This window comes from Acipenser ruthenus, chromosome 10 (genome assembly GCF_902713425.1).
Source record: "Acipenser ruthenus chromosome 10, fAciRut3.2 maternal haplotype, whole genome shotgun sequence".
Lineage (NCBI taxonomy): Eukaryota > Metazoa > Chordata > Actinopteri > Acipenseriformes > Acipenseridae > Acipenser > Acipenser ruthenus.
Window position 1 is genome coordinate 12,204,775 of NC_081198.1, and position 23,069 is coordinate 12,227,843.

At 35.8% G+C, this 23,069-nt stretch overlaps 1 protein-coding gene across 4 annotated transcripts in view; it reads left to right on the forward strand.

Moving 5' to 3' along the window:
- Positions 1-23,069, forward strand: part of LOC117407150 (adhesion G-protein coupled receptor D2-like) — an 82,219-nt gene that overhangs the window by 33,797 nt on the left and 25,353 nt on the right. For all 4 annotated transcript variants that reach the window (XM_059031766.1, XM_034011846.3, XM_034924274.2 and 1 more), the window contains 2 exons: positions 575-628; positions 5,186-5,378. In XM_059031766.1, coding sequence (XP_058887749.1) covers positions 575-628; positions 5,186-5,378 — 247 coding nt within the window. The remainder of the gene's footprint in view (positions 1-574; positions 629-5,185; positions 5,379-23,069) is intronic.

Here is a 23,069-nt window from a genome sequence, read left to right on the forward strand (position 1 = left end):
AACACATAATTTATTCATATATACACCCAGTTTTCATTTATTGAACTGATTAATTTTTTTAAGAAATTGTATCGCTTTAATGTATACATTCTAGTAGTCGTTGTTCTTCAAATACAATACAATCTGTTCAATACATAAAAAACAGGAAATGTTTTACATCATTATTAAAATTCAACGACTGGAATGGTTTTAAGGGATGGGTTGCTGGGTGTTTTGTTTCTCTACCTCATCTACCTTGGTTTAGTGAATACAACTCCAATCTGTTCTGCAAGAAGACACAGTCTTCAATAGCTTTATCTCTGGAGCACTCTGCAGTGTGACAGATGATAGCTTAAAGTAGTCTCCGTAGTTTGCAGGAACTATGTGTCACTTTCTGGTCCCATTACCCTTGACAAACCTGTAACATTTTTATTCTTCTATTTTCTAATGCTTATTGATTTGAAACCTTTTTCTTATTTTTTTTTTTAGCTTGTTCACCAAGCAATTGGGGTTATTTAATTTCAACATGTAAGAAAAGTAGCCGTCTGTTTAATATACATTATCTTTGAACAGTACAGTATGTTTCGTTGTCTAGGTACGGAGCACAATCGACAGAATTAAAGAAAGAAGAAGAGCTCAGAACTTCTCGGTAAGTGCTTGCATTTATTTGAAATTGCTGAGGAATTTGTTATAATAGGTTTGAAAGTAGGCAATTCATTTTCCAATAATCTTATGAATATTATTGCATAGATATTACATGTTTTATTGGAGTAGCACACTAATAGATTTCCATTCTCTTGTGCGATGTATACAGTACATGACAAACAATCATTGTACATACCAAATATGTATAGTGAAGAAAATCACCTTAATCCTTTCAATGACATCTGTACTGTTGGGTTACAGGTTTCTAATCCTAGAGGAGCTGTCCCTTGGCAATAAACTGTCAGAGTAGTATTTATATCTGCAGCAGCTCCCTGAGATCACTTAGGCCTGCCAAGTGGTTTAAAAGTAGTTAATGGCAGCCCCGCTATGACTTGTCCCTTATGAATGATCACATTAACGCGACCCGGGTTGTGGTGGTTTATGAGACATAGCAGTTTGTCCCAGTCTTCCACAGCAACATCAGGTAATGAAATGAGACCATTTCTAAAGGCAGATTGATTTGAGAATATTTCCTGTTCTTCCCTTTGACCCCTTGACAAGTTGACACTATAAAAATTGTAACTTGTAAAAAATGATTGAACCAAATATACCCAGGTAGCTGATATATTGTTTGTCAATATTATCACATACCCCTATAGGGCTGTGTAGCAGTCTCCTAAATTCTAACTACCCATTTGAGGCATGAAGATAGAAAACGCAAGAGTTGCAGGCAGCAGTATTATATTTATATAGAAAATGTTTCTTTATTCATGAATTGTCCTAATTCATTATGTAATTCGGAAGACATCTATCTAACAAACCTGTGCTCCAGACAAGTTTATTACTCAGTTACTCAATATCATATAGATATGGGAAATCGGGAGAACAGTATACAATGCAACATTTGGAAAAAAAAAAACATCTACTTTGTTATACAGTCATTCAAAAGTAAATTTCAATATCTACTGTATACTTATTTTTTTTCCTTTTTGGACTCTCTGATACCTACATTACTACTACAGTGTATTATTTTATTCAACACAACCCATCATTTCAGGTTCTTTATCTGTCAGTACTAACGCTGGAAAGTGTTCAATGATTTTGCCCCTGTGGTCAATTATGTATTTACTGTCGAGTTTCCACAGGGTCGGTGTGGCAGAGTGAAAGCCCTGTGGGGAATATTGGGTTGTCAGGGAAGGGGTTAAATTCCTCCCTGCCAGAACACACGTGGGAATGTGACTGGAGCCGTAAATGTAATAAATGGTGATTAATTAGGCTGCAGTCACAGGTGTATATAAAGGGTAATCAGGAGTGAAGAGTCCAGCTCTGTTTTGGAGGCGTTCTAGTAGAAATGAACTAGAATGAATTCTAATGCATAGAGCCCAGTTGTTTGATAATGCATAGTAAACTCATACATGTGAGCTATGTCCCATTTTAACAACCCATTGTACATGTGAAGCATGATTGTGACTGCTGGTGGTACTGAATCTTATAAAGTACATTTCCTTGATCAGAAAACCAACTGCATAAAATGCTTTTTTGCGTAGCCCCGTAGGCTTTATTAAACATAATATTGACCAGGCTCCCTCGCAGTTAACACCTGCTGTATGACCTCTGTGACCTGCCACTTGTACACACAGTGCAAGATTGCTTTGTGAAATAAAGCTGTCAGTAGCATCTATGAAATAAAAAACGATCGCCTTTCAATAGATTGTGCTCAGAACTGTGATAGCACTGAAATATGGATTTAAATTGGAAGTAGATTAGTTTTTTTTTTTTAATCCTAATTCAAGTTTTGACATGATCTAGGGAGAAAAAAAGAGAAATATACACATGTAATTCTTGGAAGCCTCCATTTACATCTTTTGTTTAGTTAGAAAATGTCCATTTGGTCTGAAGTTTGCTGACTTCTCATGTGTGGTTTTCTTTCTGCCATGACTGCCATCTTGGTGTGATGGAGGAGGTATTGAGATGCAAGCAAAGATAACTGAGCCCATGTGTCTAATTCATCTCAAATGTGTCTAATTCAATTCCATCATTTTTGCCAATGGTTGAACAAGTGAACAGTAGCAGGGACAGAAACTTGTCTTGCATCAGCAGCAACATTGTTTCCTTACAAAAAAGGTTTACTAATGTAAGACACTGCAGCTAGTATGTGTGTGTGTGTGTGTGTGTGTGTGTATATAATATATATATATATATATATATATATATATATATATATATTATAATATATATACATACATACACATCTCTAACCTTAATTTAACCTTAATGTAACTTAAACCATTCAGTTCAATGTCTACTTCATTTCTTACTATAGGAGTTATGAATGGAAATACCCACCTTTTCATATTGAATTTTTGGGTATGACTTTCTGTGCTAAAGCTGACATTTTTTTTCATTCATGTATATTTTGTTTAATATACTGTTTTTGTCATTACATTTGCTGTATGATGCACTTAAAAAAAAAAAAAAAAATCACATGGAATGCTAAAAAATGTTGTCACTGGTTTTGAGTCCCCTCCTTGGCCTTGCTCGCTGACAGGCACTGTCTTAGCATAGAAGATGATCTCTCATGCCTAATACCACACCCAAATCAGACACAAAGCATGTCTGGAAAAGACAGCTGATCAGATTAGCATTTTGAATGGTAAAACATGTACTGTAGGTATCTGTTTGTGCTAGTTGTCCAGCTTTTGCAGCCTGGATAGAAGGTGGGATCATCTTGTCTGGGATGGGGGTTGCTCATCCCACAGATTGGAAAACAGTTAATCTGTTACTCCTGGTTTATTAGGACTTCTCAGTGCTCTAGGGTTATTGATTACTAATACAATTTCTTATTAAATAAGCGAGAGGGGGTGTATCTATTTGAATGTATCTAAAACTGATCTATCAGCACTTCACTGCTTGATGAAATTGGAATAGATAAATTGTACACGTGTACAGATGCTACAGAGATAAACAGGTGACCTCCGGCTGAGCAGCAGTCAACAGCTACTAGTTAAGCAGCACTTTCCCTGGAACCAGTTATCCAATCATAGTGGAGAATGACCAAAGGAGGCTGTATGTGTGTTTCTTTATTCTTCTTTTGAATTTATTATAAATGTAAAAAGGTTGGTGTTACTAGCCAACACAGGTTTATACAGCAACCTAGCTGTCATTCCACAGCTCAGCCTAAATGACAGAGATATAACCCTGTAAATGTATACAAAAGACAAGGACTTCATTGGGAACCTGCAACCAAAGACTAAATACTATACATACAGGTTCTCCCCAGTGCTGCCCTGTATGTTTGACTGTATACACAGTATCCAGGGAGCATGAGTTTTAAATTATTCATGCTTAATCAGGTGTACTTGGGTTCGTTGTTTATTTATTTGTGTTTTTCTTCCCAGTTTTCACATGTACTTAATTACCTGTGAGAAACGGCTACAAATAGAAAAGAGTAGACCATTGATTTTTTGGGGGGATGGAGGGGGGTTGTTATTTAAGGAACACAATGATTATCTAATGGCTTCACCTTGTTTCGCAGAGTCTCTGGGGAACATGCATTCAGATCACCCAATTTACATCCTTTTACTATTTACTAAATGTCTCTTTTTAACAAATGAATAATCCATATGTTTTAAAGCTGCTAATTGTACACTTATTTATTTAACAAGTGTTGTTTTATCTTGTAGCATTTTATGTTCAGTTGTAAATAAAGGGAGATCCATGCAGTAGTGTATTCTGCTCAGTCCAATGACTTTTACCTAAGCAGCTTTCTCTATGTACTATTTTCCATATAACAACATAACAAATACAAGAAATGCCTCCTGTTGAATAGGCAATCCTCAGGAAACACTGAACCAAAGGAGTCTTATTTGGGACATTCTTGTTCCCTTCACAGATATTTCCTGAAGAAATGTCTTCTTCTTTTTTATTGTACATCAGTATAACATTTTTGAGTTACGTTTTTGCCAAATAACAAAACAAACAACGGTGATAAAGATAATTGATGGTTTTGGATATTTTATGAATTATGGATTGGTTTTTTAATATTTCCACGGTTATTTGAAGGGTAGTGATGGCCCAATTAAATTGTAATCCTTGTGCTTTGTATTCTTTGTATTTTGCACATTTTCTCTATATAACCATCAATACAGAATATTTTCTTAAATGCAATGATATTTAAAAACAAACGGAGCCATTTGAGAGTGATTTATGAATACAAAATTGTAATACAGAACAGTTATTTGCTACACAAAGCAAATAGCAAGTTATTTGTTTCGGAATTCAAATTAGTGTTTGTCTAATAGTATTTGGAGTACAGCTTTGAGCTCTCAGTGTGATGCAACCATCAGAAATGTCATGGATGATGATATGGAATATCGTGCTTCGAATGGAAATGATACATTACTGATTCAGAAGGCCCCGTTGTCTTAACCACAATGCTTCATAGAGATGTGCAATAGGTGCTGTCTACAAACTGGTATACATATTTTATATAAATAATGGAAATGTATTTGTTACCGTCAAATGAAAGGTTTCTTTCCGTGTTTTCTTATGCCCGGTACAGAATTGTGCTAATTCACGACCTTCCAGCTCCGTGACCAGCTCCAGACCCGCCAGCTCCCCGGCTCTCGGACTGCAGGACCTCAGCCACGACCTCGGCCTAGGCAGCCACTGTGCCAGCGAGCCAGACCAGCAGAACATCCCCAACAAGCCAGACAGCAGCATGGTGTATGAAAACTCAGCTGCCACCAGTGACCGTGAGTTCACAATTTGTCTCAAAATGACTTCTTGCATTAGCAATAATTTGTCTATTTTTGTCTTAGTGTTTACCGTACACACTGTGGACTCCATTTAATCAATCTTTTAACATAGGGCAAAATGTTAACAGGGAAAACACGTTCTGTGAAATGATAACACGGATTACCTGTCCACTTAAGTAGGACCTGAACTAACTATTGTGTTTGGTCACTGTTTTCCCTGATCATGTTCTTGACACAACTAATTAGATCAATTATAAATTATTTTCAAAATGTAAAAAAAAATCACTTTTTTGCTTTTTATTCTTGATGGACCGTTACAAAAATTGAACTGCTGGAATTGCTCTGAATGTCCATTACGCTTTTAAAGTGTCACTCTCTTACTTATTTTATTTAACAATATGTTTGCTATCAGCTATGGAAAACATTAAGCTTCAAAATTAGCAATATGTACTGCATCTGCAGTTGTTCCAAAAGTCACAAGTCAGTTAACTAGCTGGTTAACTTAATATGGCAGGAACAGTCTCAATATTAAAGCGTCTGAAGATCAGATTTTGATGCCGATTTCCACCCCCAACTTTCCTGAAAGAATAATGGGAATCATTTACGTATTCTCACTTATCCCTCCAGAACAATTAAACAATGTTGCAGTCACATTAAATAATTTCCATCCTGGCTGCCTGTGGTGACTCCACAGCCGGTTGACAGTGATATGACGGGTGTTTTAAATGTTTTGGTCCTTCCTTTGTAATAGTACACCAGTGGCATAATATGGCCCTTGGACTGGGAGTAGCCCCTAACTCCAGGTATGGGGCATTTCTGTTATGTCTAGTTTGAAACAGTGTAGTAAACAATGTAAACATTAGACTGAAAAAAGGTATATATTTTCTCCTATTTTTGAATGGTCATAAAGACAGCAAACAGTGGCCCTTTATTCTGTGGGTATTTCTGTCTGCTGAGGCACATCATGCATGACATATAAAATCTTACTCCAGCACTATGTAAAATGCAAATATTGATTGCTGGCTATCATTAAAGACATCATTACTGGCCTGAATAAATATTGTCAAGATGATGCTAACTCTCCAAACTGACTACTTTCTAAGCACGATTTACCACAGTAAGAACATAAACCATGTGCATATATTTCATTACTTCTTGGGTACAAATAAGTAATCATTCAGTGTAGACAACATGTAATAAACAAATGCAACAGAGCCATGATTGAATATTTGTTTTTAATATTGAGCAATTTGTAAAACCTTAGTATTAGGTACCACTATAACAAGGACAGCTATAAATTATATGACAAACTGAGAACATCACAGCATCTGCTTTATGCATATTGAGCTTGGAATACAGCATGGGCTAGATACAGTAATAAATTACTTTTACTTACAATAGATGTTGCGAGAATTGTTAACTGATTGTTGTGTCTCCAATGCACAAGGTCATGTCATTTTTTAAAATCTGTTTCACTTATGTATGCTTTTGATCTGTTTTCATCGTAACATCCCCAGTGAACATCATTCACAAAGCTAAATTACAGGCATTGTTGTGTACAGGGGTATTAAACGCTCAGGGCTTCGATTTGAATTTTATATTTAAGAAAAGTATGCCTTGTAATTGAATATTGGTTCTTATTTTGTTTTTACGACTGGGACATAAAGAAAGTTTTTGATAACCCAACACGTCTATTATTCTTCTATTACTGTTGATTAAAAAAAAATATATATATATATATAGTTATACAACCTGAAAAACTGGAAAAATTGTCAAAATATGCAAATTAGTGATTGTCTAATTTAATTGATGGCTTTAATTTAATTGATGGCCACACATTCAGTTAATTTAAAATAGTAAGAGAAAAGGAACACATAGCCCCAAATGATAAAATGCCTGAGTCTATTTTTAGATATTGGTTGTTTAAGATGCCTAATTAAAGCACAAAGTTGTCTAACATTTTCACACATCAGTGTCTGTTATTTCTATATCACTAATTACTGATTGAAAATTTAAATTCTCACAGGTAGGTATATAACGGATATAAATGGCAAATCTTGAGACGTTGTAATACATTTACACAGTATGTGTGTGTGTGTAATATATATATATATATATATATATATATATATATATACAGACGTGCTCAAATTTGTTGGTACCCTTACAGCTCATTGAAATAATGCTTCATTATTTCAAAAAACTTAATGATAAAAATAATGAAGCGGAGACAAAGATAAATAGATGCAATACCATGAAAATGATGCAACAATCAATTATTCCTTTCTCACATTATTAGATTTAAATAGAAATAAGTGAGTGTAGTTACCATGGTATCAAAAGCTTATAAGCCTATAATATATATATATATATATATATATATATATATATATATATATATATACACAGACGTGCTCAAATTTGTTGGTACCCTTACAGCTCATTGAAATAATGCTTCATTCCTCCTGAAAAGTGATGAAATTAAAAGCTATTTTATCATGTATACTTGCATGCCTTTGGTATGTCATAGAATAAAGCAAAGAAGCTGTGAAAAGAGATGAATTATTGCTTATTCTACAAAGATATTCTAAAATGGCCTGGACACATTTGTTGGTACCCCTTAGAAAAGATAATAAATTGGATTATAGTGATATTTCAAACTAATTAGTTTCTTTAATTAGTATCACACATGTCTCCAATCTTGTAATCAGTCATTCAGCCTATTTAAATGGAGAAAAGTAATCACTGTGCTGTTTGGTATCATTGTGTGCACCACACTGAACATGGACCAGAGAAAGCAAAGGAGAGAGTTGTCTGAGGAGATCAGAAAGAAAATAATAGACAAGCATGGTAAATGTAAAGGCTACAAGACCATCTCCAAGCAGCTTGATGTTCCTGTGACAACAGTTGCAAATATTATTTAGAAGTTTAAGGTCCATGGAACTGTAGCCAACCTCCCTGGGCGCGGCCGCAAGAGGAAAATCGAACCCAGATTGAACAGAAGGATAGTGCGAATGGTAGAAAAAGAACCAAGGATAACTGCCAAAGAGATACAAGCTGAACTCCAAGGTGAAAGTACGTCAGTTTCTGATCGCACCATCCGTCGCTTTTTGAGCGAAAGTGGGCTCCATGGAAGAAGACCCAGGAGGACTCCACTTTTGAAAGAAAAACATAAAAAAGCCAGACTGGAATTTGCTAAAATGCATATTGACAAGCCACAGTCCTTCTGAGAGAATGTCCTTTGGACAGATGAGTCAAAACTGGAGCTTTTTGGCAAGTCACATCAGCTCTATGTTCACAGACAAAAAAATGAAGCTTTCAAAGAAAAGAACACCATACCTACAGTGAAACATGGAGGAGGCTCGGTTATGTTTTGGGGCTGCTTTGCTGCGCCTGGCACAGGGTGCCTTGAATCTGTGCAGGGCACAATGAAATCTCAAGACTATCAAGGCATTCTGGAGCGAAACGTACTGCCCAGTGTCAGAAAGCTCTGTCTCAGTCGCAGGTCATGGGTCCTCCAACAGGATAATGACCCAAAACACACAGTTAAAAGCACCCAAGAATGGGTAAGAACAAAACATTGGATTATTCTGAAGTGGCCTTCTATGAGTCCTGATCTGAATCCTATCGAACATCTATGGAAAGAGCTGAAACTTGCAGTCTGGAGAAGGCACCCATCAAACCTGAGATAGCTGGAGCAGTTTGCTCAGGAAGAGTGGGCCAAACTACCTGTTAACAAGTGCAGAAGTCTCATTGAGAGCTACAGAAAACGTTTGATTGCAGTGATTGCCTCTAAAGGTTGTGCAACAAAATATTAGGTTAGCGGTCCCATCATTTTTGTCCATGCCATTTTCATTTGTTTTCTTATTTACAATATTATGTTGAATAAAAAATCAAAAGCAAAGTCTGATTCTATTAAATATGGAATAAACAATGGTGTATGCCAATTACTTTTGTCAGTTTCAAGTTATTTCAGAGAAAATTGTGAATTCTTCGTTTTTTGTGGAGGGGTACCAACAAATTTGAGCACGTCTGTATGTGTGTATATATATATATATATATATATATATATATATATATATATATATATATATATATATATATATATATATAACTTTTATTTTTGAAATTTGTCTAAAACATCATTAATATTTGTTAAAACACCATCATGTGACTGATTATAGTTTGCACTATAACCCCCAAAGTCCTTGCCGGTCTATATTCATAGCAAAGGCACATACTCATGATGGCTGTTCTGACCTAGACTGACGTGCTCACCTTTCACATCACAAAGACAACACATGGTGAAAGTGTGTTTGCCTCGGCTTTTTAAAGGTGAGCTTCAACAAATTCTAAAAAGACGTGGAGAAATATGAGCCTCGAGACCCAAAGCGCAATCTATGCTGCCCTCCGGAAACCAAATGCAGATAAAGCTGTCTTCCAAAGTTTAATAAAACATATTTTGGCCAAAATTACTTCCCTATTGTTGTTTTTAGTTACCTTTTCATTTAGTGGGATTTTGAATGCAATTTTTAAATGTGATGCATAGAACACACTTGGTGGCTGAATGATGTACAGTAATTGCGGCAGCAATGTTAAGGGAATTCTGTATTTCTGCACACCTTACTGATTAACAAAGGCTCATCGGGTTGAGAGACACAGGGTTGGCTTCACTAGAGCAACAGCCTCAATAGTACAGGAGGTGTGAGGTAGGCTGAGAGCAGAAGATCCTCTATACCAGGCAGTATACCAGGTGGGGTGCACCTCGAAAGCCTTGTCACATCAATGCAAATCCCTAGTGTACCATCTAATGATTCAAATTGGTACAGACTTTGGTGTGCTGTTTGGGAGCCACAGGGTGGCATAACGTCAAAACAAATGGTCTTGTCTATATACGTTGAAATCAAACATATTTTCAATTGCTCCAAATTTAACGAAATATGCATATTACAATGTAGTTATTCCACATCCACAGTACTGAGGACTCCTGATTGTCTGAGCTTGTGAAGGGTATATTTTGTGAATGTCTTCTTGTATAATATATATATATATATATATATATATATATATATATATATATATATATATATTTTTTTTTTTTTTTTTTTTTTTTTTCAATGAACCAGTTCATTGGCATTTAATTTGAGATACAAACACTTATCTTAAAGTGTTGCCCCAATACAGTAGTTTTATTTATTACTTAACAGTCAGGCAGAACCAGAGTTCACTAAAATAATCTCCCAGTAGGACTTTCTAACCATTGATGACTGATATGGAGACATGATCGTACCTTAGGGATCGGGACATTCAAAATAAACGTGTCCCAGAAAAAAAGCACTTGTAAAGCACATAGTTAATTGTAACAGTAGATTTTATGAAGTAAGCAACCGAATACACATAAAAATGAAAGCATGATTTAACAGAAATAAGAAAGGTTCTAACTTTGTTAAATAATAAAATTAGTTCCTCATGGAACTGTAAAATGTATGCCTATCCTGTCTTCTGACTTCCTGTCTTTGTCAATGTAACAGATGTCCCCCTGCATTGGTTGTAATTAGAGGGCAGTCACTGTAAATAAAATGGGCTTTACTGTGAAGTGTGTGTATTTAGATTAAGTTTTCCCACTGGATGAATTTTTCCCTTTATGGCAGTTGTCACGCTTGTTTACCATAGATCACTCATGTATATTTTCTTGCTTTTACACCCATGATAAAAATGTCATCAAATCCATGCAATATAACTTGTGATTTCAGTTCCATTAAATGCAAAGATGTCATTTTGTTTTAATACTTTTATATTTCAATTATCGGACCTGACTTTTTCAGAATTTGCTTCATGTTATTTTCAAGTTTGTTTTTTTTTTACTTTCAGAATCTTAATGTAGAGGTAAATAAAAAAAAAATGAATTAAAAAAGTAATCATAGCCAGGGTGTTTAGTGTAGGCGATTTTGCAAAAAAAAAAAAAAAAAAAAAAAAAAAATCCAAACAATAAAGTAGAAATTATTGTAATGTTTTGTGTCTGTACTGTTACTTTTGTTCAAGGAGCAGGTCATTTCAATGTCATGCATTTACACACAACATCTTTTGATGATATACTGAAGGATAAAAGTGCACCTAACAACACAGAAATCTGCAACATTAAACAGATCATAAGTTCTGCCAATAACAACCAGAATTCTTCCTTTGAATATATTTTTGCTTTGTATTTATTTTTTTTAAACCTCACTGAATAATAAATCATGCTGACCTTCTGCAGTTAGGCTGGTACAGTTCAGCATACGCTGTTTTGTAGGATCAGGGATATGTCAAACGTTGTAGGCGCGGAAAACTGATTTTTAGCACAAACTATAAACACAAAAATAAATAGCAAGTCTATTTGTTATTTATTTACTTTGTATTTACATTCCTGTCAGTCTCTTGTTCCTTGCTTCTCTCTGTGTGTTTGTGGTGGCATCTAACTGCTGGCAAAATAAGCTGTGGAAATTGTCAAACATTTAGTAGAAAATATAACCATTGTATAACTGCTGTCTTAAATTGTCAATCACACGAGTATACACCATGAAATATAACATTTGTAATAAGTCTTCTGACTCATAGTTCTTACATTTTATAATCGAAACAGGAATGTATCATATACCAAACATGCTGGAGAACACTGAAACTGTACTGTATATGTGACTCAAAATACATAAAACTGATACCCAACATTACAAAAAAATAAAACAAAATGTAATGAAAATATGAATTTTAAACAGCATTTTCCAAAAATAGAAGTATATATATTTTTTTTTTAAAGCTGACTTAACTGTTCATCAATTGACTAAAGAGTAAGTAGCGGGGTTCCAAAAAATATAGCGTTACACGTCCCCATGTGTTGCTACAACTGTTTGAATAATGTACCTGTAATTTTTCTTTTCATTGTTAACATCATGACAACATTTTACACTTCTAACTTTTAAAGTCTGTTTCAAAGCTCTTTTAAAAATGGCCGCTCTAGTGCACTGGTGTTTGAAATCTGTCCTCTAAATCACTGCAGGAAGAGCAACCTTAAAAAAAACAAAAAAAAACAAGATAACAAGTGCTCTGGCTTTTCTGTTCCATACAGCACATCATGGATCTTTATGGCTGTTACCTGCCAATAATCCTTACACTATCAGTGCACTAGAGTGGCAATTTTGAAAAGAGCTTTGAAACACACTTTAAAGTTGTAAGTGTAAAGAGTTGTCAGGATGTTAACAATGAAAAGAAAAATTACAGGTACGTTATTTAAACAGTTGTAGCAACCATGGGGATGTGTAACTATATTATTCGGAAACCCGCACATATTTATTTGTGGGGCCAACCTTGTGGAACCTCCATGAACCCACATAAAATGTGCTCAGTGTATGCAATTAATATTTTTTATGAAACGCATCTTACAATGTATGTACTGCATGTACAATGTAACAATGTATGTACTGTATTGGTAATGTTTTGCATTGTGGAATTGGAAGTTGTGGCATAAGGTACTGGGTTGTCGTTTTTAACAAATGGAACTAAACTGTGAGTTTATATCTGCTTAGGAAGCTGACTGCATCATACAAATGATTCACAGGTTCTGATAATAGAAAATGTGATGGATGGTCATAGTTCTTGAGTTATTATTATTATTATTTTTTTTTTTTTTTCACATTAATTTATTTTCTCATTCGCAGAAGCATTATGCCTGGAACTAAGGTTTGGTTCTGGGTGAGGTAAAAGAGGATAAGCCACACTTAACATTTGGAGGAGTACTGTCTGTAATGTGTTTAAGGAGGCCATATCAGTGTCTTAGTGAATGATATACCAATCTGAACGATCAAACAAATGGTATTGTTTTGTTGGCTAGGTAGTGAGGTGGTTACCAAGCTGTTCCCATCTGGAAGCCTGGGTTCATTGATGCAATAGTTATTGAGAACTGGACTTGGAGTTATTTGTTAGTATCTTGGTAACTTTAAGCTACAGTAGAAACTTTGTGTTCCATACAGTTCCTGACATTCCAAGTTGTTGTTAGGTGAACATGTTCCTGGTTTGTTTTTTAAACCTTTGCCATCTGTTGTTATAGATTGGGATGGGTATTACATTGGCATGCTATACACCAGAACATGATGTCTGCTGGATTCAATCCCTACAGCACTTGCTAATTAATGACAGATGCCAGGTAAACAGGCACCGATCTCATGGGAATTTTATATAGAGTGCTTTTCAATAACTTGTTACCATGGTGGTTCAACACCAGCCAAGTACAAGCTACTGCATAGTTATATTGTACCAGAAAATGGTCTGTTCTCAGATTCGCATTTTATTTCAAGACTGTTTCCTTTGAGGCTATCTTGAATAAGTCTGATATGGTCTTCCTTGGCTGTTTAGATTATAGTTTTATTATAAATGGTCAATACCTAATGTTAATGCCAGGATGTTAAATAACCAGTATTTAAAGTATCAGTTGGTAGAAGTAGCTAAGGTAGCTTCTACTAGTGCTGAGCCAGCGAGCTTCAAAGGACCCTGGCCCAGCCTATGCTTCTGGCTGCCAGTAGAGGTCTGGAATTGCAAGACTGCTCCAAATATAATACAGATTCGAAGGCTTCTGTCTGCTGTAAAGCCCATAGCACATCAACAACACTTGTAGTATCAATTTACACTAATACCACTACTTAACAGAGAGAAAGCATAGATATGCAAAGAACTGTGTTCGCTCTAAAGAAACCCTGGAGGCTTTGATTTTAGTGATGGGTCAGATGCAAGTTGCTACTTCTTTGGTAAACCATTACGTTGGCCACTACCATTTAACCTCTTGTATTTACCTAATCAATCCCATCAATCATAGTATTTTTGTCGGACTCTTCTGACACAGTACGTCAATTTGGCTCCAGAAAGTAATTCCAAGAGGCACAGGTAGCTTGATCTGACAGGACTTTGAACCAACAGCGCATCAGACACTATTCTTCGGCACAGGGTGTAGATCAGGGCTGGAAGGCTGGCGGAGCGACTGTGGGTGACAGGGGAATAACATCCCTTTCTCCTCAGTCGACAGGGGTAATAACTCCTGGCTCTCCAGGGACAGATTGAGAAAGGCAATAGCCAGGGGCTATGAAGCAGAGATGCTTAGGAGAATTGAAAGTTAAAGAAGCAGCAGGGGACATTTTTTGTGGGGGTAAAAAAAAAGAAAAGAAAATAAATAGTCAAGACAAACTGCAAATGATCAATCTTTTCATTTTCCTATAGCACAGTATTTGCCTTTTTTTAAAGATACTTTCAGAACAAATGTATACATTCAAGAAGCTGGATTAGGGAAACTGTTTTGTTGTTGTTTTTTCTTTTAAAGTAGTTGTTAAAAGAACTTAAAATAAAGGCTCATAATGAATAGGATTTGAGTAACAGCTGACAATCTCTTGTTGGTAGCTTGACAGAAATTCACAATGAATTCCAGTGGAATGTTTTTGCCAAGACAGCCTGGCAAAGTGCTGGGTCTGCTTCACAATGGAATCTAGTTTTGACTGTGGTTTACAGCTGGGGCACACAAAGGTGATATGACTTGCCTCAGGGTCAGTGTATCTGAGCTTGTATTTAAAACTGAGAAATCCTGTCTCTGTCCTCAGTGCACACACAGGGTCAAGCTGCCTCCAATAAGATTGCTCTGAAGCTAAAAATCCCCAAGGGCATTTTTTTTTTTTTATACGTTTATCAATTCAGTCTGGCTTATCAAATGTCTCGTTAATAGGACATATACAATTTTGTATTATTGTCTGCATATTTTGATAGGTTCTTCAACTCTTCTGTGATCTCATATAATTTATGACCAAGGCTAGGATTTTGTCATGGAGGTCAGGGAAATCAGGGAAATCATGAAAATCATGACTTTGAATAAAGTCTGTGAAATCTCGGCAATGGATGTAAAAACACATTTGATAAGGTGCTTCCTTTATTTCAGCTAAAATACAAAAAAATTGTGAGTGAGCTGTATTCTGTAAAGACAGAAGAACAAATGCATCGGAGAACAGATGTTTACCGACTTACAGAGGCTATCTTTACAACGTGCTGTTTCAGAATCGTGGAACACTCTAAAGCTTGGTTCATACTTTTGGCGCAGATGAATGCGATACTTCGGACGCAGGCAGTTATAAAAGCTGTGCAGCTTCACTGTTTGCTGTACGAAGGTCGCATCGTGTCACAGCACTTTTGACTGCGCAAAGTGGTCACAGCTGTTGTTCATACTTTAAATACAGACTGCATTCACGAAATTGGATACATTTACATTTAAGTAGATGTGCTTAGTTTGTACCTCTACACAAAACGTTTTTAAAAAAAATCAAAAGCAACATTGTTGGTACATCCGTCCTCTCAACAACAGAGAACCCGAAAGGGAGAAATTCAAATATTAATTAGAGAGCTTGCGGGTATGTGACAGTAAGAGATATTTTAGGTATTTTAGAATGAGAGGTGAAAGGTTTCACAATCTGTTAAGGCTGTATGCCTTTCCAATCTCAAGATTGTAGATGATGTCATTACGACTTGCCGCACAGGGTCGGAGACCCTCGTCTCCCACCATAAATTATGTCGGAGTCTGAAGTATGTGCTGTAAGTTGTGTACTCTAAAGCAACAGTTAAACGTATCAGTAGTCAAAAGCAATAGTCTCTATATTATTGGTTTTGGTGTGCTATTTAAAAGGTCTTGTTATGTTGATGTCGCTAAAACTACATTATTTAGTGACCTTTCAGCAAATTCTTAGTTTTTTGTCGCACCTCGCCCGTGAAATATACTAAAAATTACCGTGCCAAAATCGTAGCCATAATATACTGTAATATGTAAATTGTATTGAAAAATACCTTTTTTCCTTTGCAAATAATATGTAATCGATTTTAAAGGGTATTTTACATAGTCACATTAAGTTCAAACCTAGTCATATGTGAGATTTTAGACCAAAAGGTTTATACAATAATTTGGTATTCAGTAGCTTTGCTAGCCTTACAATAATTTTTCCATTCATTATTTGTGGGTGTTATATCCTCTTTCAAACTCCAGAGGAATAGTCAAGTCTGAATTATTTGCATAGCTCTGGTATTTAGATAACCGGATACACTAAAGCATGGAGTAGTTAAACTGTTTAAGGCAAGCGCACGTATATGACTGCCAGAAATATTCAGAAAACAAAGCCTATTCATAATGTATATTAAGCTCCCCTTGTTCTACAAAGTGTGTTGTCTCAGGTAGCCTGGTTGTGTGCGCTGTGATCAGCCGTTAGTAGGCTGTGCTTTACTGAAGGTGAAAGAAGTGCTCACTTGAGCTCATTGAAAAGTAGATGTGACAGTAAATTTTTCAGCCTGAGATGGGTGATCTTGTTATAGCAGTCAGGATAGGGGTCAGGGCAGTGCCTGTTGATGATTGAGGAAAAGAGAGGTAAATTCATTCTGCTTCAGGCACTTTGTCAAGTGCCAGTAGCTTACCGTTGAGAACCAGTCACCCATCACAGTGTTACGGTCTCAGAGGTCACCCCTTGTACATAAATCACTGCGCTGCCTAGGCTGCAAAACCTATTGCCGCTCCTGACGAAATGAAAAATAAGAGGAATGCTGGGTTCCGAATTGAAATGGCTCTGAACGTCCCACCACATGTTGTTGTTTAATATAATGCATGCCTCGATATTGATCCCCGGGAATCAAGTCATTAAAATGTGCCTTTTTTTGTTTATTGGAATGAAGCAATTAAATGGTTCACTTATGCCAGCCCCTACCTTTTCTGATGAAAACTATTGATTTCTTGCCACAGCTTTATAAGCGACAATGTTTTTGATTACTCCTGACAAACCTCCTTGGAGTGTTAATTAAAAGTGTACCAGGTGAGCAGGTGTGGGAGATCATTAGAACAGCCCCACTTTACACATCCAAGCTTTATATGATGTTGCCGTGCATAATAAATGGGACACCAGAGAATCGGAAAAAAAGTAATAACTTCATCAGCAAAAAATACAATGTAAAGAAGTGACATTAGCTTTGTTGTGTTTTTTATATTTATAATAAATTGCTAATGTATGTATGGTAAAGAATGCTACGGTAATGCAATACAGACATATTACAACACTGTGGAAGGAAATATTTACAAATATTGCTTTACAATATTTTTACATAATTAAAAAAAAGAATTAAGTTTCAGGAACTATATTAGACTTGTTTTTCAGTATAAGCATGCTAATGAAAACAATCTGTCTGTATGCTTTTACTAGTGCTGAGTAACACATATTTGAAGTATCAGTTGGTGGAAGTAGCTAAGGTAGCTTCTACTAGTGCTGAGCCAGTGAGCTTCAAAGGATCCTGGCCCAGCCTATACTTCTGGCAGCCAGTAGAGGTTTGGAATGGCAAGACTGCTCCAAATATAATACAAATTAGAAGCTGGAGGTTCTTTTTTAAAGTTAATTGATATTTTCTGATTTCGAAGCTATCGTATGTGGCCATATGCAGACATTTTTCTGAGATTCATGGGACTAAGAAACCTGATCGCGGTGCTTCAATATTGCTAAACACTGATGAGCACAGTTAGCCTGTAGCATCTCAGGAAGGGTGTTGGACAGTTACAAATACTGTATATAACAAGGCCAACCATTATATATTGTAAAACAGGCAGGTTGAGGGATGACCAATAATTATTGTAATATATTTATAGGAAACAGCTGTCATTATTAATACTGGCTTTGGAAAAAAAAAAAAACATACAAATACCAGTGGTATTGGATTGGACCATGGGGAGGTCAAACCTGTACTGTTCCAGAAAGCTACTTGAACGTAATCCCCATGCCCAAGAGAATTCACTTTGTGTTTTTATCATGGCTGTAGTCTATATTTCTCAAATTTGATTAAGGAAGCCTCCCAGTAAAACTATTATTTTTTGGGAATATTTGTTTCAATTCTTGGTCGTATCAAATGAGACAACTGGCTTTGGTCCACATATTCCAAATTTGATGTCTTCTATGATTCTGTTTAATCTTTTGATTTTTTGGAATTGTCCAATTCAGAATTATAGTCTAATGGACATGTTTTTTTAACCTCACACAATGCATATCCATTTTTCTAACCAAAATACCATTCCCCTTGCATAATAATAATTTTCTTTTGAGAAAACTGTGACTTACATTTCAAGCAGCCTAAAGCAGTGCTGTCGATTATTATAATCTGAAACACATTGTAAAATGTCTTCATACACAGAAATATATATTTTAAATAATTAGCTATGGCTCTGGTCACTGTCACTGTGGTTAGTTATTTAGCAGATAATGACGGCTACATCTGACATTAATGCTAAGTAATGACCTTTTTAAGAGAAAATAAAAAATACTGAAATACACAAATGACACTGGTGCAAGAGTAACATGTTTGTAAAGTTGAAAATATTTCCTTTCAGCAGGTACAGCATTATTATATTGTTTCAATTGTTGGTGTACCCACTCAAGCAAAACATTGTCCACATCAAACAGCCTTTTTTTTTAATGTGGCACGTTAAACAAGCAAGACTCAGGCTCTCTGAGGATTTCTGTTACTCTTTATTCTCTGCTCCATATTGAAAATAATTCCTGTCAGCTGATGCTCTCTGAGATGTCTGGAAGAACTTTGGCATAGTTTTGCTAACCTTTCAAACAGTAAAATGCCCCAACTTACTTTGATAAAAATGCCTGAGGACTCTGGCGCCTTGCCATTAAGGATACAGGCGGCCGTGCTGTGATCTGACAGAATATTCTGAAAAAAAATATATATATAGGAGAAATGCTGAAAAGTTCTGTGATGGTCCCCAGAGCCAGACAAGGCACTTTGGTTGTACTGAACATATGTCAACTGTCACCCGTCGGCAGTCAGTGTCAGAATGAACACAATGGAACAATGGTCTAAACAAAGTGCACAATTGGTTTGATGCTATTAAAAGCTGCTTACATCAACTTCCACTATTTCATCCATTTGTTGTGTGTCCCAGATGAGGTTCTTAACCCTTTCCTTAGTGTGAACTATTCTTCCTTCTTACTTACTACATTTTTAAAAACAAAACCCTCAGGCTTCGAATGAGCAACAGCTGAATCATTTTGAAGGGAAGGGTGGGTCGCAGAAATTCTGCTAAGATTCACGCACTATCCTTGGACATGAAATAATTGACCCTGGAAAAGGAATGGATGACACTGTAGAGTAATGTACAGCTTGAATATACTGACCTTTTATCTCCCGGACCAAAGGCTTAAAAGCAGATTAGACAGAGACAGATGAAAATATTTCTCATGTGATGCATGTATATGGTGATGAACAAAATTACTTTTGGCAGACCCAGCCCACCGTGAATACACAGCATTAATCCTGACAAAAGCCATTTAAAACCTGCACTAATCATGAAAGACGAAGAATAACAATAGAGAACATCTGTACCTGCTGTCAGCTGTACTTGCGTGGTAGGACTCCAGCTCTGTTTTAATATTAATAATAATGTCAATAACAACTTGGATTTATCTTGTATAACATGCTTTTTCCAATAAACAAAGATACTGGTTTTCCAGTGCTCTGCGCTGTATATTAATACTTTGGAAGACGCACTGTATCAAAAACAAACACAAAAAAAACCATTATGAACGTTTTCTGTACATTGATACATGGGTATGACAATAGCTTTGATACTAGTAGTGACCCAGGCTGATTTAATTGGGCCATTTCCTACCTCTGACATGCCTGGGCAAACTTAATCTGCCAATTTTTTACTGTCTAAAGACATTCAATTCGAACCTAATGGACATGTGAAACACACAGGGTAACCTTGGAAACATGCAATTGAACTATTAGACACAGCTAGGAGGACTTGAAAGAACAAATTGTGGATATAGAGCTAATGATGTAGTAATTAGGTCTTGAATCCTGCAATTTGTTTGTGATTAATAAATTAATCAATACAATGTCAAGGATTATTTCATTTATCATGTTTATATTTTGTGGATATCAAACTCCATGAAGGTGTTAACAGATATTTGTGATTGTAAACCCAGTTGACAGCTGAATTTACAAAATTGAACAAATAGATTTATCCCCAGAGTACTTGTTTGCAACTGTTATTTGAACTGGACGCTCTGTTAAACTTTAGTCAATTGTATTACATATTTCTAAAAGTATTGCAAATAATTGTTCAAAATCCCTAATGCACTGTAAAAAAAGAGAGGCTTCTGAAATTGTAATATGTTTTTTTTTGTTGTATGATAAATTGAGAGGTTTTATGACAGCAGTAACACAGATATTAATTAACTGTAATTTAGACATGACTGTGTATAGTTATAGTGAAACTATATGCGTAATATACATTGGCTCACTGAAAAAAGAAAGCATTCTGAGATCATTTATCTTGTGATCTCAACATACCAGTATAAAATGTCGAGATCCTGAGACCATTTATCTTGTGATCTTGACAAAACCTTTCCACCATTGTAAATGGATTGTTATTAATTAAAAAAAAAAAAAAAAAGTGATACTAGTTTCCATAGTTACTTTAATGCATATTCATATTATAATTAATATTGGGTAGTGGTCTTTAAGTCATCGGATGGATTGTGTCCAATCTCTGGAGCGACATTCCTGGACATTAAATAACTATGACTGCCAATTTTCCTCTAATACTGTATTCGACCTCCCCAACCATAATTTGACATGGACAATGTTTCCATCTGCATTGACATTAATCATAGCTTCCCTCTACAAAATAGCTGGAAGCGGTTGACCATGAACCAAGGTTTTACATAATAATAGGGGCCAGTCAGTCATTGACTTAGCACCCCTTAGCCAGGTCATCTAGATAAAATCTACTTTCTATTTATTGTACAAGGGTTTTCCTATTTAAACAGAGCTGGTAGATGAATTGGAAGAGAAGTTCATCTGCATTAGTTTGCCAGCAGCCTTCAGCTGTATTTTGTGCCTTACAGTTTTCTGCACTATAATTTAATATACCTGTTGTCAGTAAAAATGAAGAGGGGCGCAACCAGAATTTTTTCCTGGGGGGGGGGGGGGGCTGCAATATAGCGAGACCCACAGAAGATAAAAAAATATCACAAATACTATACAATCAAACCCGTTTTGTTGTGGCCCTGGTATATTATAAACAGGGCACAGGGCAGTAGTGCATCCAGAAACACATAGAAATAGGAGGCTAATACAGTACATCATCGTGTAAACTATAAGCTTTTCAATTATGCAGTCTTGCTAGATGAGAACAGGCAATCACTGTTTACAGTAGGGTAAAAGTAACAGATTGCATACACTACAATTGGTTGCGCCCCTGAAAATGAATGATTATTTGCCTGATGATCTTCACTGGAAAGTTTATTCAGACATAAGAAAAAGTAATGGTATGCTATTGCTACATTCCTTTTGTTGCCAGTCACTTGTGCTACAGTATGTCTCCATGTAAGGATTAGGTCATATTACAGGATTAAGTCAAATTAATAAGCAAGTGGAGGAAGTTGTGCATGAGGATATTACATATCATGCACCACACACGCACTTTTACATATATAACATGCTTCCTTTTACATATCTTTGGAGTATTTCTGCAACTCCAGTTATAGTATTTTTAAGATATTCTTAATGTGTTGTTGTTTAGTACACTAGGAGGTAGACATTCAGAATTATAATAAACGATGGGGCCTGTCGAACCCGAGTTCACTGCCCTTAAAAACAAATCATTGCTGTTATACACCATTACTGTATAGAAAAATACTAGTCTAGTTTTTTGTTTTTTACTTTGCTCTCTTCAGCGGCCATTTCCACAGTTGCTATAGTGATGGAATGTTTGTTTTTTTCAACTTAAACTTGTTCCATTTCATACGCTACTGGAAACAAAATCTGCAGTGTATTGTGACATATGCTACAGCAATGGAACGATCTGAGTGGTTATAACAGTTATGAAGGTGTAATATATTACATTATGTTGCGTGAGTGTTTTTTTTGTTTTGTTTTGCTTTTTTGTTCCCCAAGAAGTACTCATTACACAAGTAATGCAACCGAAAACTTCCCAAATCATGTTTGTTATACACATATACAAGTAACATTGAATAAGTATGGTACTGATTTTATGCCTGATATCATTAAAAATGGCTTTAATTGAAGTGAACGATTCACGCTTTGAGAGTCTGTTCATTTGTTAGTACGGGTTCCCTATTGGGGCCAGCTGGCTAAGATGAGAGGTTTATTTTGTTATCCTGGACCTATTTACTGCTGTTTCAGGTCTGGGTCTGATTTAAAACTTCTTTTTTTTTTTATAAAGGGTTATTCTTGTCTAGCATGCTCCTGTTGGATCTATTGGTGATTCAGTGGTATTGTTTGGCTTGCGCTCGTAGCCTTGAAAACCAATTCAATTAGAATTGAAGCTGTACAAATGGAAAATTCTGTGGTGCAATTTCACTTTTCATATAGTTGGTTGCTTTTAATGCACTTTCATTCATTCACTCATTTCTGATGGTGATGTATATTAGAAATTTAGCTTTGCTTTTACTTATTTTACTCGCCAGGTGACTAACAATTTTTGATCTTGTAGTTTTATTACATTTGCGTAATATTAGCCTAGACCCTGTAAAATAAAAGCATACTACAGTAATTAGACCTAATATAGAAATTATTAAAGAAATGACTTCAAACAAACACTGAGCATTTCAAATAAACTGAAGC